Consider the following 13,860-nt stretch of genomic DNA (forward strand, 5'->3'; position numbering starts at 1 on the left):
AGACTCACAAACATATGCAACCTTCAAAACACACCTCAAACAGTGGATAAAAGAAAACCAAGTCTGTGACCACCTTTAACCTTTAACCTCTATTATTGTCTTGTATCACTTGTGCCTTTGTATTTGTATTTTATTTGTAATTTGTCTGTCTGTTACCTGCCTAGGGACAACAGATGGAAACTAGCACTTCTGCTATAATCTGGCATTTTTACAGCTGTAATTGTTACAGCTGTTCATTAATATGCACTGTCCCTAACAAATAAATAAATAAATAAAAAATAAATAAATAACTACCATGAAGCACAGTAGAGAGGACTCCAAACACGACACTTAAGCTGCATTCACACTGCAGGTAAGAGAGTGATGAATCTGAATTTTTATCCTCCAGTATTTGACTCAGATCTGATTTTTTTCCCCGACAATGTGAACAGCACAGGTCACATGGAGTCTGATCTTTTCAAATAACATTCAGGCCACTTTCAGATGTGGAGTCCCACCTTAGTCTGATCCAGGCCACATATAAAAAAATAATGTGATCAGCTAAACAAACAAAACAAAAAAAAACATTTGCAGAGGGAAGGATGGCTGTCAGATAAAATGATCATAAATCAGAGCTTCGTCTGCGCCTCCCTGGATAGCATGTGAGACCGGTCAGGCCTTGAATTAAGAAGCACAGATTTTACGGATACTTCACAGGCACATCAGTTAACCTTGCATGTCAGAATGGCCGATTCACAGACATGAAGCTCGACACTGCAGCCTGAATACCTCACAGATATACAGTGGAGAGAGAGAGATAGGGGGTGTAACCACATGCAGAAAGTGTATTTTTGAAGAGGAAACACATCATCTTAAATTCTCTTTCACAACAGAATCAACGAAGACAGGAAACGGTGGATTAGTGTGAACGTGCAAACTGATACTTGCTGTTAAGCTAGCTTTAAGACGACTGTTGAAAATGATGCATCCTATCAGATATTATGCTGAATGGACTGAGCTCGCAACCTCTGCTGAGATGCAGCTTGCCTCTGATTTGAAAGGCACCAGCATCACAATCAAAAGGCTTCATCCCATTTCTCTTTGTCACCTCAGCTTCCTCCCTCTCTCTCTCTCTCTCTCTCTCTCTCTCTCTCCCTCGTACAGTGAATGGTGAAGCATGAAGCTGCTTGACATTCTGGTTAGACATGAGTCGAGTTGATATTGGACTCCTCTCCTACCTTAGAAGGTAATGGGTTTTTTCATAACAATGTAAGTCTGTCTGCTGCTTTGGTCCAGACTGAAATATTATTTATGTTAAGGTTTTGAAATGCTAATTTTTGCGGGATTAATCCCTAAATTTAAATAGTTAATCACAACTAATCACATGTTAAAAAGCATGTTTGAAATTAAATTATTTCACTTTTAAAAAATAGAAAGTGTCAGGCTTTTATTTTGAATTTTTTCTTAAGCTGAGAGTACTTTACTTTGAATTCAACCCTGCTTTTATTTTGAAAAAAATAAGGACCTTCCTGTAGATGGGAGGTTAGGACATGAACTTGAGCACAGAAACAGGAAGTGGTTAGGGATCCCAAACTGACGTCAAACAGCTCAAAGGAACGGTAACAAAGGTCAATGTGTGATGTCATCAGGTGGATATTACTTTGGACTCGTCAGCTGAGCTGTCTGAGAGTTTGTTAAAGTGAAATGAGACATTCAAAGATGCAGCAGTGTCCTTCTTTTACATCAGAGATTACAGGGAGACACTCTCTAATTATAGGTTTGACTTCATTACAACAAATGGAGCAGCAGCTATTTAAAACCTCCGGTCACACAGATCTTACAGTAAGAACTAGGGCGGGGGAATTATTAAATTAACAGTCAGAGGAGCACGACAACAAATTGAAGGATTAATGATGGTATAGAAATAGTCTCCAAATTAAAAAAACAGCAAACACATTTACATTTAATTTGAGCTGCATTGAAAAAAAGGATGAATCCAGAAACTAAAGCGAAGTCTAAATGTTTACATGTTGACACAGAATGTTTCAATAATGAGTCAGAAGAGAATAAATCAGCGCTAATTGTTGTAGAAGCTCCAACTAACAAGGCTTAAATAAAGAGACAACACAAAAACAACAGCGCTTCCGTAACAGGTGTAAGAGGAAGCTGCATCCCTTCACTCAAAACACATCTGACTCATTGTCTGTTCTGATTCAGCGACAGACTGTCTATAAAATGACTATAAAATTAACCTGAAATGACCATATTTGGATTATAAGGTGGAGCAAAAGACGAGCCGAATCCTCTAGTGTGTAGCCAGCCGTAGCTAGATGCATATTAGAGGCTGACACAGGAGTGACCCCCGTCCCATCCCGCTCCTGTTTTTTTATTTTTTTATTACTTCATGTCCTTAATACAGTATGTCATAAGGACAATGAAGTTACATGTTTTACAAACAGATGTGACATATATTGGGATGCTAATTTACACTTTTTGTACAACAGAAGGCTGGATGAGAGTGTCTTGTCAATCACAGGTAGCCCTGCCCTAAATCCTCTTCTGCTTTCTGGTCTATTTGAATCTAAATGGGACGGTCATTTACTAAATGAACATCATGCTGTATTGAGGAAACTGAAGTTCTCTCTCCATGTCCTATTGTTTACGGTGAGAAGGCAGACTCAAAGGGCAGAACAAACACCTAGCTGTGGGAGTGTCACCCACCAGGGGGAGGGGTTACTACCCTTTGTGATGTCATGAAGGGAAAATCTCCAAACGGCCTGTTTGAGCACACATTTTCTGAAAAGTGGAGCAGGCAGAAGACGGAGAGGGTGGACTTTTCTCATCATTGGGGGGTTTGTAGACAGACTAGAGACACATATTAGTGTTAGAGAAACATGTTGAAGTGGATTTTACATAATATGTAAAAACATTGGACAGTCTAATCAGTGAATATATTGTGAGTTAAATGTAAGGTAGGGATCCCAAAGTAATGTCAGCACAATGTTCACAGTATTTCAGCTAATGTCATAATACAAAACATTGAGGACAGATCTCTGTAAGCTCATTTTAGCCTTATCTTTTCTTGCAGTTTACCACATTTCACCTTCGTCTTGTGGAGTCTGCTGTGAAGAGTTAAAAACATTAAAACATCAAGAACAAAAATCAATAAAGTCACAGAGTTAGACAGAGAAAATAATGAAAGTGAGGAATAAAAGATCTTGTTTATTTAGCAGTTTAGTTTTCAGCATACAGTACTAATCACAAAGCTGACATGTCTACATGTAGATATCTTGAACTGTGAAATTAAAAGAGACATATCGAGGATGTACAGGACATCATGTGGCCATTAAGGTTGGGAGTCCGTAAAGAATGACGTTGAAGGCTGAAGGTGAGAGAGTGGTTTTGTGGTGAACATTGTCGTCCTCCGACACAGCAAGAAGAACCTGATCTGTATAAGATAGAAATAATCATAATATGTTTGGGTTACAGAGCTGGATTCACATTTTGAATAATTCTGCTCGATGTTTGTTTCTAAGATAGATTTCTAAAGAATAAAGAACGTCTAAAACGAAAGAGGAGAGGAGGATGAGCAGTACCATGTAATCCTGTCATGTTGTGATGTTTCCTCTCTGAACCATCCACTGTCCTCAGGGCATGGACCGTCTGTCCAGAGGTCAGTCTGACCTTCAGAAGATCTACGACACACAATCACACAGATTAAAAGCTTTCTCTGAGATGCTATAATAAATATACTTCATGTTAAACATGGACTCTAGTTTTAGATCTTTGGGGTTCTAAATGATCTTTTGGTACAAAAAGCTAACATGTGCACTTTGGATCAGTAAAATTAGCACTGGCCTCCTGTGAAGTCAAAAAGCTTCAGCAACACTTGGAGTACAAACATCAACTTTTTTAACTTCATCAGACCGATGTGTTGCGGCTTGTGGCTTTCACCAGGGTCGTCAAGAAACACATGCAAACTCCAGCGTAAGATCAGTCAGGAAGACTTTATATTTGCCTTCACAGTCGGGTCTATCTCTCATTCATCTCTCTCATGCACGCTCGCTGTCATTCTCTCGAGCTGTCATTTTCCGGGGCTGTCATTGGGTAATCAGCTGTCTTGTCGGCTGGTCTTATCTAACCAATTGCATTGTGTTTCTCCCTCATTGTCAGTCTATCATTGCTCTGCTCTCATTTTAAATATGATTCTTCCTCTGCCTTTAATTCCTTCATGCTGATTTGTTGTACACCCCTGCACCTCCCCATCAACGCCCATCTGGTCTAAAAAAGGCTTCAGCTTCACCACCAACAGGGTGTGGACTCCATGGGGGGTAGGTTCTTCTGTTGATGCTGAGAATTGACATTTTCCAAACACATCAACCCCCCTCATAGAGTCCAAGCGCCAAAGACCTTCTATCAAGTCACATTTCCATGTTAGCTATTGTTATAAATTATTTTTATATTCATTTTTCTTTCCTGATTCAAACAGGGTAGGTAAGTATTTAAAAAAAATCTATCAACCATTTATATCAACCTGCAAAGGTGGGATGTTTAGATTGGTTGGTTAGACCAATGAGTGCTGACAGGGAGGCGAGGGGGAGGGTCCAACAAAGGCATGAATGACACCACATTCTGTAAATAAGTTGAAAAGAGCAACCAGGAGGATGGTTTCAGAGTTTGCACAAGGATCTTTAAGAAGGAACATACAAACACACCGGGCATACCTTGTGATTACATAAAGAGAAGGTATCATTACAAACGTACTGTGCAGAACACTTGCCACCCTGTGTGCGTTCTGTTGAAGGCTGCAGTGCCACTGGTTAAGAGCGATACAGCCGACTCCTCCCAAACTCAGCAGCAGCGCAGCCTGCAGAGGATTCTCCAGAGCCAGCTGTTCAGAACTGCAGAAGAGAGAGACAGGTAGATAATGAGTGACCGATAAGGGATAATATAATCTGTTACCAACCTAAGGTCTGAGATACATCAAAACACTTGTAGTAATCACTAAAGTTGTCAACAATTTCAAGACGATTTGTTAAAATGATATTATGTCCATTATTTTAATACAGTTTTATACAGTAACTTTGGTGCTGTAACATTTAACCATGCACAAGTTCCAGATGCACTGCTCTTAGTGTTTTTAGCAAAATGATAATTTACAACACCTGTCCACGGGAGGCCATTGGGTGCTTAGGACTTTTATTTTAGTTGCCATGGTATCGAAACAGATATCGATATTGTTTGGTATCTTATCAAAGTTTAACACTACGAATTACAATTACTGTGATTGATCCCTAACACTGATAAGAAGGCTTTGGGCATTTGGATTATTAATTAATTTGATTTCAATCATTCTGGTAACATTAAGTGACTGAATTGTTCGAAGTTGTGATCTTATCTCCTTGTGTTCGTTCCTAAGTTGAAAGCACGTGCCTTTTGTTCCCAATTAGCACAGATAATCGCCCACTAATGCCCATAAAATGGCATGAGTGCAGGAAACACATGCTGGTAGCAGAAAATAAGTTTCTGTAGATGGCTAACAGAGCGCCAAAGATGGCGCTCTGTAAGAACGGTTGGTGAAAGAGGCCCAGTGCACTTGAATTGCCTGCTGTCTGAAAGGTGCTATATAAATAAACTCACCTTGTCTTAAGATAATTTAGTAAAACACTGGAGAAGAGCAAACATGAGGACAGATAACAACGGTAAGAAGGTAAGTATATTGTATCTGATTTGTTACCCTTTGTGCATGTCCAGGTCCTTTTGTCGGACCACACTGGCCTTGTTCTGAAGCAGGTCAAAGAGCAGAGCCATGCGACACTCTGTAGAGGAAACATCATTATTAATGTCTGACGATAGAAGAAAACAGAACTGTGCACATGTTATTCTCTGATTTGTTTTGAACCAGGAAGTCTTTTGATGTGTTTATCACTAATGTTCATATGGCGATGATGATGCAAACAGGTTTTTAATGTGCATAACGTTTAACTGGTAATCAATCATGTCACAGAGCCAAAGAGGTTTTTAGCAGCAACCTCTGAATCCAACACATTCAATCTATTATAAGAGCAGGATCGTGACTTCTACCACACAGACATTTGATCTGAGGCTTCAGGTGTGAGAATACTGCTGTGACACCAGGTGTGTGTCAGAGAGGTCATTGACCAGACCCTCTATAGGCAGTGCCTCGCAGGCATTCTGACTTCCTCTATAGCAATGATCATGTCTGAAGACAGTGCCTCCCTCCTTGCAGCTATTCGGCCCCCTCGGGCCAAAACAAGGATCCATTCAGTCATCGGTCACTGTCACTGCAGCGGTACAGTCATGAAGCTTTGTCCCTCAAAGTTAAGCAGTAAAATCATTTAGTAACAACAATGATAACGTAGTTCCTAGATGAGACAGAAGTGCAGATGGCACCACAGATTCTGCACCACCACTCCTTTTTTTTCTAAAAAAACACAAACCTGCCATCACCTCATCAGATCCTGGAGGCCAATTAAGTGAAAGTGGGCCAGTGTGCTGTGAACTAACAGCTGGAATTCAGAACATGGTGTCAGTCACACTATAGTTAGCAGCACTAACGCCACGTCGCTGGGTGGCACATATGTGTGGCCTGAAGGGATTGAAATACCAGTCTGTCACTCTGTCAGTCAAACTGGATCAAGTCCACCCATCATCTGACCACCTGTGTTTCCTGGTGGAACAGAGGCGAGCAGCCACAAAGAGGAACATATTCTTGTGTTTTAAAAATCTGTGAAAATCTAAAAACCTATTCAGTTATTATTGATCTATAAAGTGCAGAAGGAATAACAAGGCCTTCTTGTCCAGACACAAATTAATCTGAATTTTTGCATGGTGGGAGACACACCAACACACAGAAAAATCCTTTCCAGAAATGTCAATAAATTCAACCTTGTCTTGATTCACGACATCATCCAGAGGAGCACACAGCTGGGTTTATCTCCCCTCCTCCACCATGAGCTGTATCTGCATGAACTTTCCTGCTGCTTCCAGCTACTTGATGCTGACCAGGTCCCAGTCTGATGATCTTATTAAAGTTGTAGAAAAGCTGCAGCAGGGCTCCAGTATTGAAACCTCGTAGATATTAGAACGGTGATATTTCTTTCTACACGAACTCAGGGAATAGAAGACTGATGTGTTTGAGGATAGGAAGCCTCCTGCTCCATTCACTGCTTACATAATCCACAAACAATCCTGCTCCAACTTTCAATCATTCATTCATTTCAGAGTTTAGTCACCTATTTTTCTTCTTTTATCTTTTATCACATAAAGGCTTTTTAAAAGTCAAAACCGTGTGATTTAACGACATCTGGCTCATAACTCAGACATCGATTGCACAGAATGTTTGATGACAGTTTCTTTGGTATTATTTGAGCATATAATGTAAATAGGCCTTTATGTAGTGTTAATGTTGATGAGGTGACATAACGAAGCCAAAATAACACACATTTTATAAGATGTAAGAGGAAAACAGAGAGTAGCCTGGTATCATTGATAATAAATGAAGGGAAGTGATGGACACAATATGAGTTTATGACATAAAGGACGTTTTTAACATTAAATGCAGGGTTGGTAATTTTCTCCAGATATACTTTTTAAGATTTTGGTTGAAATTGTCTTTAGGTCCTGACTGAAATTAATAATTTCTGTGCTCTTGGTGTGATGGCAGTAAGGACCACAGAGGGGAGTACTGAGGGAATGCTACTTTCAAAATCATGCTAGTTTTCGAAAATTACCAACCCTGCCTTTAAGTATGGATGTCTAAACAAACTGAAACAAACAATAGCGTGCAGCAGACCTGTGACACAGAGCAGCATTTCACATTCAAGAGTATAAGACATACATTTATTCACATAAAACTGCGTCAAGGTCCTGCCATACAAAAACATGTAGAGAAAATGCAAAGAATTCCTGTGTTTGTGTGGGTTCACTGCACCTGACAGATTGAGGGCTGCTAGTTTTCCAGGCGGTATGTTTGCCATGAACCGCTCCATCCCCAGGTAAATGAAGGCACTGCATCTGCTCAGCAGCTGCTGCATCTCTGACAGACTAGAAACATAATGAAGAGGCTGAGCGGTGCAGAAATGAACAGGTGTGCTTTTTTTAATGTCTGCTCTCAGTATGCAGAGATCATTTAAAGACTTGCTGTATCTTCTTTCTCTGCTCTACTTTTCTAACCTGGGTGTTTGCTTGCTGCCCATGAAGCCCTCCCAGATGTGACTGTGTGTTTGCAAAATCTCCTCCATCCTCGTGCTCAGGCTGCTCCCTTCTGTGACACAACAACGACAACATAAAACATAAAACAACAAAGCCTGAGATTTAAAAACTCAATAAAGGATAACAATGTAGGATGCTTAGAAGAATATTTCTTCTTATTTTCAAGAACTTTCCATATTAATTTTTTTTGGCAAAGTTTCAGATTACGAGGTAAATGTATGTTGGAGTTATCCCAGGATGAGTCTGCAGAGGACGCTAAACGACTTGTTCTGCAAATCACTCGATAGTTCCCCGATATGAAACCAAGAATTTCAGGAGACGGCTTCAAGACTCTTTGTAAGCTGGTAACCTCTAACAAAGACTATCTTCTCTCAGCACTGGAGAGCAGCCGTCCCCTGGTAGAACTGCAGCGTTCTGCCACCTAAAAAAAGCTTCCGTAGAATTGACCAATCAGAAGAGAGTGGGCACGTGGGGAGGGGAACCTTAAAGAGACAGCAGCTGAAACAAACCGTACCAGACAAGGCTGATATGAGGGTTTTTACTGACGGCAGTGTCAGATAAATAAGGAGTTTATTGAGCTGTAAATCATGTAAAGCTGCTCTATAAGTTTCACAGACTGACAACATGACTTGTTTCCTGCTCTCTAGATCCTTGCATGTGTCGTACTTACTGATTAACTACGTACTTTAAACAAAGCATAGAATTGTATAAACTTACAGGGAACATGAGGATCTTTACTTTTTTAGTTTTTCTATTTTGTTATTTTTTTATTTTATCAAGTCAATAATTCTCTGTTCTAGCTTTTTTGATGTGAATATTTTCTTTTGTCAAATGTCAAATGCAGGGTATGTGATGTGTTGTTTCTTACCCAAGCTGCCTTCATCGTGTGGGTCAACAACATCTGTGGATTTATGTTAAGAATAAGAATCCATGACAAAAAATAAACTAAATCTGTCACTTTTACATACAGAAATGTTAAACTGAACAGAAAAAAAGATACATTTGAAGTTACGAGTGTCCACTGGGAAGGTGTTAGAAGGCAACACACCATTCAGCGGCATCTGGGGAAGTAATTAAAGCAAAGTAAAGTAAAAATAAAGCACATATACATACATGTATGTGTATGCACATACAAGCTGCGGGGACAATACGTGAATGGAGCTGAACGCAGAGCAAAGAAATCCAAGCAAAGAGGACAGAACTGGTGTTTCATGACAGAACATAAATGCTCTGAAGCTGAAATAGGATCTTTGTGAAAACATATTATGTAATTGATTGAAACAGCACAGTTAAAAGGGGAAGAGCAACTTAAATTATTGGCCGTACTGACAGCAGGTAATGTAATATTGCCGTCTGTATCTGGCAGGCGCAGATTAATTTAGTGAACTCACAGCTTTGATGGCTTGGCTTTGATCTGCCTTCCCCTTCGTTCCCTTCCCACCTTTGGTCTCCTTTTTGTTGTCACTTTCAACTGCAACAAACAGAAAGCAGAATTAATATGTACATGTCCCTGTCAGATAGATTACACAGCATTCAGACTGGTGTCTGCAAAGGCAGTGACATTTATTGGTGACTGCGGTTTTTAAAGTTTCCTCATGACCAAAACATCCTCTGCCAAGGATTCAGCACTGAGTATGAGTAAAGTAAACAAACAGAGGTGCTCATTTTCAAACTTCTCATTCCATCTTCAGATTTCATCTTGTTAGCCAGTTAGCTAAAAACTCACCTCAATCTTGTAAATTCTCTTTTTAATGGATGCCATAGAAGCTTGCCTTGACTACCCAACGGAAAACAGCTGCTCATCACTTTTTTTTAAATGTCTCCAAAGATGTCTCCTTATTAAGCTAATGCAGTCATCTATTCGTCCTTACTGGTGAATGAATTAAAGTCACATATTAAGCAAAATACACTTCCCCATGTTTCTCTAACACTGTGTCTCTATTCTGTCTACAAACCCCCCCCAATCCATCCTCTCCGTCTTTTCAGAAAATGTGTGCTCAAACAGGCTGTTAGGACATTTTCCCTTCATCACAAAGGGCAGTAACCCCTCCCCGAGGTGGGTGAAACTCCCACAGCTAGGTGTTTGTTCTGCCCTCTGAGTCTGCCTTCTCACCGTAAACAATAGGACATGGAGCGAGAAAGCCAGAGACACCGAAACAGCCTGTTCTGAGCAGGGCTGAAATAGAGGGGTTTATAGACATGATCAAATACAGGATCAGAGTGGATTTAGAACAAGAAACTTCACACAGATGTTTCAGGGAGCTCTGAGACTTATTTAAACTGGTTGAAAAGGAGGAGAATATGTGACCTTTAATGTTTCATGCATTTGGCTCCATGTGACATGTTCCAGCAGCCAAAACTCAAGTACATCGCTGTAGTGTAACCCTGAGAATCACTGGCTTTATCTTAACAGAAATACAAAATCTGTGTTTTTGATTCAGGACTGATATTTAATCATTTAAAACTCTCAGACGATCGAATCAGACATTCAGGCAGAGGCAAACCTTTCCCACATGAAGGAAGTCCTTTTATAGTCCCTGCTAATTTGTCCTGTGCATACCTCATGCAAAGTAGTTCACAGAATAACAAATAGTCCTTTCTAAAGTGGTTTCAGGCACTCCATCTTCCTGACACAATGGTAAACTATAGATCTCAAAATTATGGTAATGATGGTCCAGAGAAAAAACACTTTTTATTCCCAGTCTCATCATCACACTGTGTTTTTGATCTGGACATTGAAAGGCTATTTAGGAAGCGCATGTTCCTGTAGTTTTCTGTCTGTGGCATATGCAAGTGTGAAGTAACGCACACAGATGTACACTAGTTAAACAGTAACCTTTGAAGGTTCATTTATGTTATGCAAATGATTCAACCTTTAAAAAGGTAAAGATGTCTGTAGCCTCAGTGCTCTTTCTAACCCTTTTCTTTTCTCTCCAAAATAATTACATCTGAAGTTCAGCCCAAGGATGGAAGGGACACTAAAAAACACTACTCTGCTTTTTAATTTGAAAAGGTCATGGTACCCGAGAGACTGGAGAAGAGCATAATGTGGAAAGTGACATTTTATTTGAATGTTTTTATTGCTTTTTACCTGAAAATATGCTTCTAAGGAAGTTTATTGTGCAGTCTGTCAAGAGTGTTTACTGCTCCAAAATAGAGAAGGAGTGATGAAGACAATATGTAGTAACAACAAAGTAGAAAAAAGGATCCCTAATAAGCTGCTGAATATGAAACAGGTTTTACCCATGTAGTGAAGTATGACTATTTAACTTATGCAGCTGATGCATGTGTGACCTAAAATATTTGTTTTGTTAAAATAAAAAGTGTGAAGTGCATTCATTAGCAGTTAGAAGTTCAGTCCTAATAATAATGATATACTGTACAGGGTCAAGTTAATCTTTTCTATTAATAGCATAGTGGCTACTCTGTTTATTCAGATCAATTAGTAAGATGTGTACTGACTGAAATGATAAAGTGACCTCACTATATGATCAGACATTAAGGAAACATGCTATGTTGAAGTGCTGGCTTCTCTGACAACAATGCAGCAGCCAGTATGTCCTCCTTCTAACTTTAGATTCTGCTCCTGAATGCTCTGGATTTGTTTGGACAAGAGAAGGTAGGCGGTTTTAAGGCACTCCCACACGGCCGTTTTGGACTCCCCTCTGTTTGCCAGATATGAGAGCAGTTATCAGGTCAACAGGTGTTGCAGCGATGGACGGGGGCAAGAGAACTGGTTCAGATAGAAGTGATTGTACCCGACCTAAAAAGCCTCTGCATGTTTCTAATAAGCTCCACGAGCAGAAACGTGCTCAAACTAGGATCAATATTGGAGATGCTGAAGCTTCAGTGTCCACCACATGGCAACCTGCGTGAGCATCCACTCTAGGGGGGGGGGGGGGGGGGGGGGAGAGACAGCTCTCTACAATGTTTTTTGGACTGCAGTACCTACTTTAAACACTAGTGGTCAGAGTTACATATTGCTCCTTCAGATATGAGAACCCAAAATAATAGTTGATGCTGCAAATGATGACGCTTTACTTACTTCACAGTTTAAAGGGGAAGTCTGAATCATCACATCAACACTTCAAACTGCTCACAGTGGCCTTAAAGACATGAGTGAGTGGAGGAAAACTGGTCAAAGAGGAAGAAGACAGCAGAGGATGACCAAGACGAACGTAGGATAATATCCTGGTAAAATGTTTTGAAAACAGTTTTAATCCATAAAAGTCATGGACATCAATCTCTTTATTTGATCTTTCCTCTAAACTCAGAGTTTCTTTGAATCAGAAGCTTTCCTTGGAAGCTTCTTAGTCTTTTTTTGCTACATTGTTGAAGTTGCTCGGGTGGCGCCGTCATTTAAGACGCATCACTAGACTTAATAACTCGAGTTGACAGAGATTTTCCCGGAGGTGGTAGACTAAATCAGCTGTTACAGTTAGTCATATCTCTTCAAGTGTCTCCTACTCCAACTTTAAGTTTTCTTTTTATAAAACTTAAACTCTCTCTTGACAAGGTCTGTATCCAACACTGGCGTTTTAGCAGTATGAATCTTCAGCATCATTGAATGTAGGCTGTGTGATGCTGTTCACTCTGAATTGCCGCAACAGGCACAGCAGAATGGACACAGTTAATGGACATCCACTTTAGCAAAGCTGGTCTCTGTGTTCACGGATGTCCGCATGAACTTCTGCATGCCAGCAGGATGTGAAATGACCTTTCTATCCTGAACAAATTCCATTTCTACGGTTGGCTACCTGCAGTTGAAACCTGGGCGTCGAGATGCTTTCACAAGGGTAAGCCATTACTTACTGAAATACGATGAGGAATTATTTGAGGCAAACATCCCACTGTTTGAACTGAAGAAAAATCCCACTTAGTTAAGACTGCGTGATCTCATTTCTTACTGCGAGAACCCTGTTGTTTCTTATTTATCTATGACTGCAGAAGGGCCACATTCAAAATAAATATAAAGGGCTTCTTTCATAATTAGTCACAAACGTGTTGATTCTTTACCTGTAACCCTCCATGTCCAAAAAATCTCTGGTGCAATATAAAGCAGACAAATACTTCCCGAAGACGAGTGAGAATCAGGTGATTTATAATAGAAGATTATTTCAATCTTGTTTTTGTTTTTGTTGTTGCCTGAAGTGTTATAAAAATCAAGATGTCTCTAGATTTTTTACAAGGCAATTTTCAAAACAATACAGACTTAAAAATAAAAAATATGTTTCAACACTACACTGAAAGTAATAGCACAATGCTGTTTTTGATCAGTTTCATCGGCAATAGAAATACAGCGTCTACATCTGCAGTTTTTGCTTCATTGTAATGTCATTATAAAATGCTTTTTACCCATTAAACCAGGACAACTTTATGGACGTTATTAAATCTGTGCCGTAACTGTTTCCGCTCCACATGTGATTAGCATCTAATATAACACCTGTTGAGTGAGGTAAGGTAATGACGTCATCCACAAACGCACTACGCAAAGACGTGGGAAACAGATTAGCCACAAATACCTCTATCAATTATAGTATTTTGTTTGGCTCGACTAAAACAGGATGATGTATTCATAGAAAGAACAAACAACAAAAGTGTCTTAGAATCGAACAAAGGAAACTGAGTAAGTGAGAGAGTGCATGA

General features: G+C 39.8%; 1 protein-coding gene across 1 annotated transcript in view; it reads right to left on the reverse strand.

The window, feature by feature from the left end:
* Nucleotides 1-3,181: 3,181 nt before the first annotated feature.
* Nucleotides 3,182-13,860, reverse strand: part of LOC132976089 (cilia- and flagella-associated protein 46) — a 72,005-nt gene continuing 61,326 nt past the window's right edge. The window contains exons 51-59 of the mRNA XM_061041024.1: nt 9,606-9,685; nt 9,215-9,275; nt 9,083-9,115; nt 8,176-8,266; nt 7,934-8,046; nt 5,717-5,798; nt 4,744-4,880; nt 3,576-3,674; nt 3,182-3,427 (exon numbers count right to left, since the gene is read on the reverse strand). Coding sequence (XP_060897007.1) covers nt 3,315-3,427; nt 3,576-3,674; nt 4,744-4,880; nt 5,717-5,798; nt 7,934-8,046; nt 8,176-8,266; nt 9,083-9,115; nt 9,215-9,275; nt 9,606-9,685 — 809 coding nt within the window. The 3' untranslated portion in view covers nt 3,182-3,314. The remainder of the gene's footprint in view (nt 3,428-3,575; nt 3,675-4,743; nt 4,881-5,716; nt 5,799-7,933; nt 8,047-8,175; nt 8,267-9,082; nt 9,116-9,214; nt 9,276-9,605; nt 9,686-13,860) is intronic.

The sequence above is a fragment of the Labrus mixtus genome, chromosome 6 (assembly GCF_963584025.1).
Source record: "Labrus mixtus chromosome 6, fLabMix1.1, whole genome shotgun sequence".
NCBI lineage: Eukaryota > Metazoa > Chordata > Actinopteri > Labriformes > Labridae > Labrus > Labrus mixtus.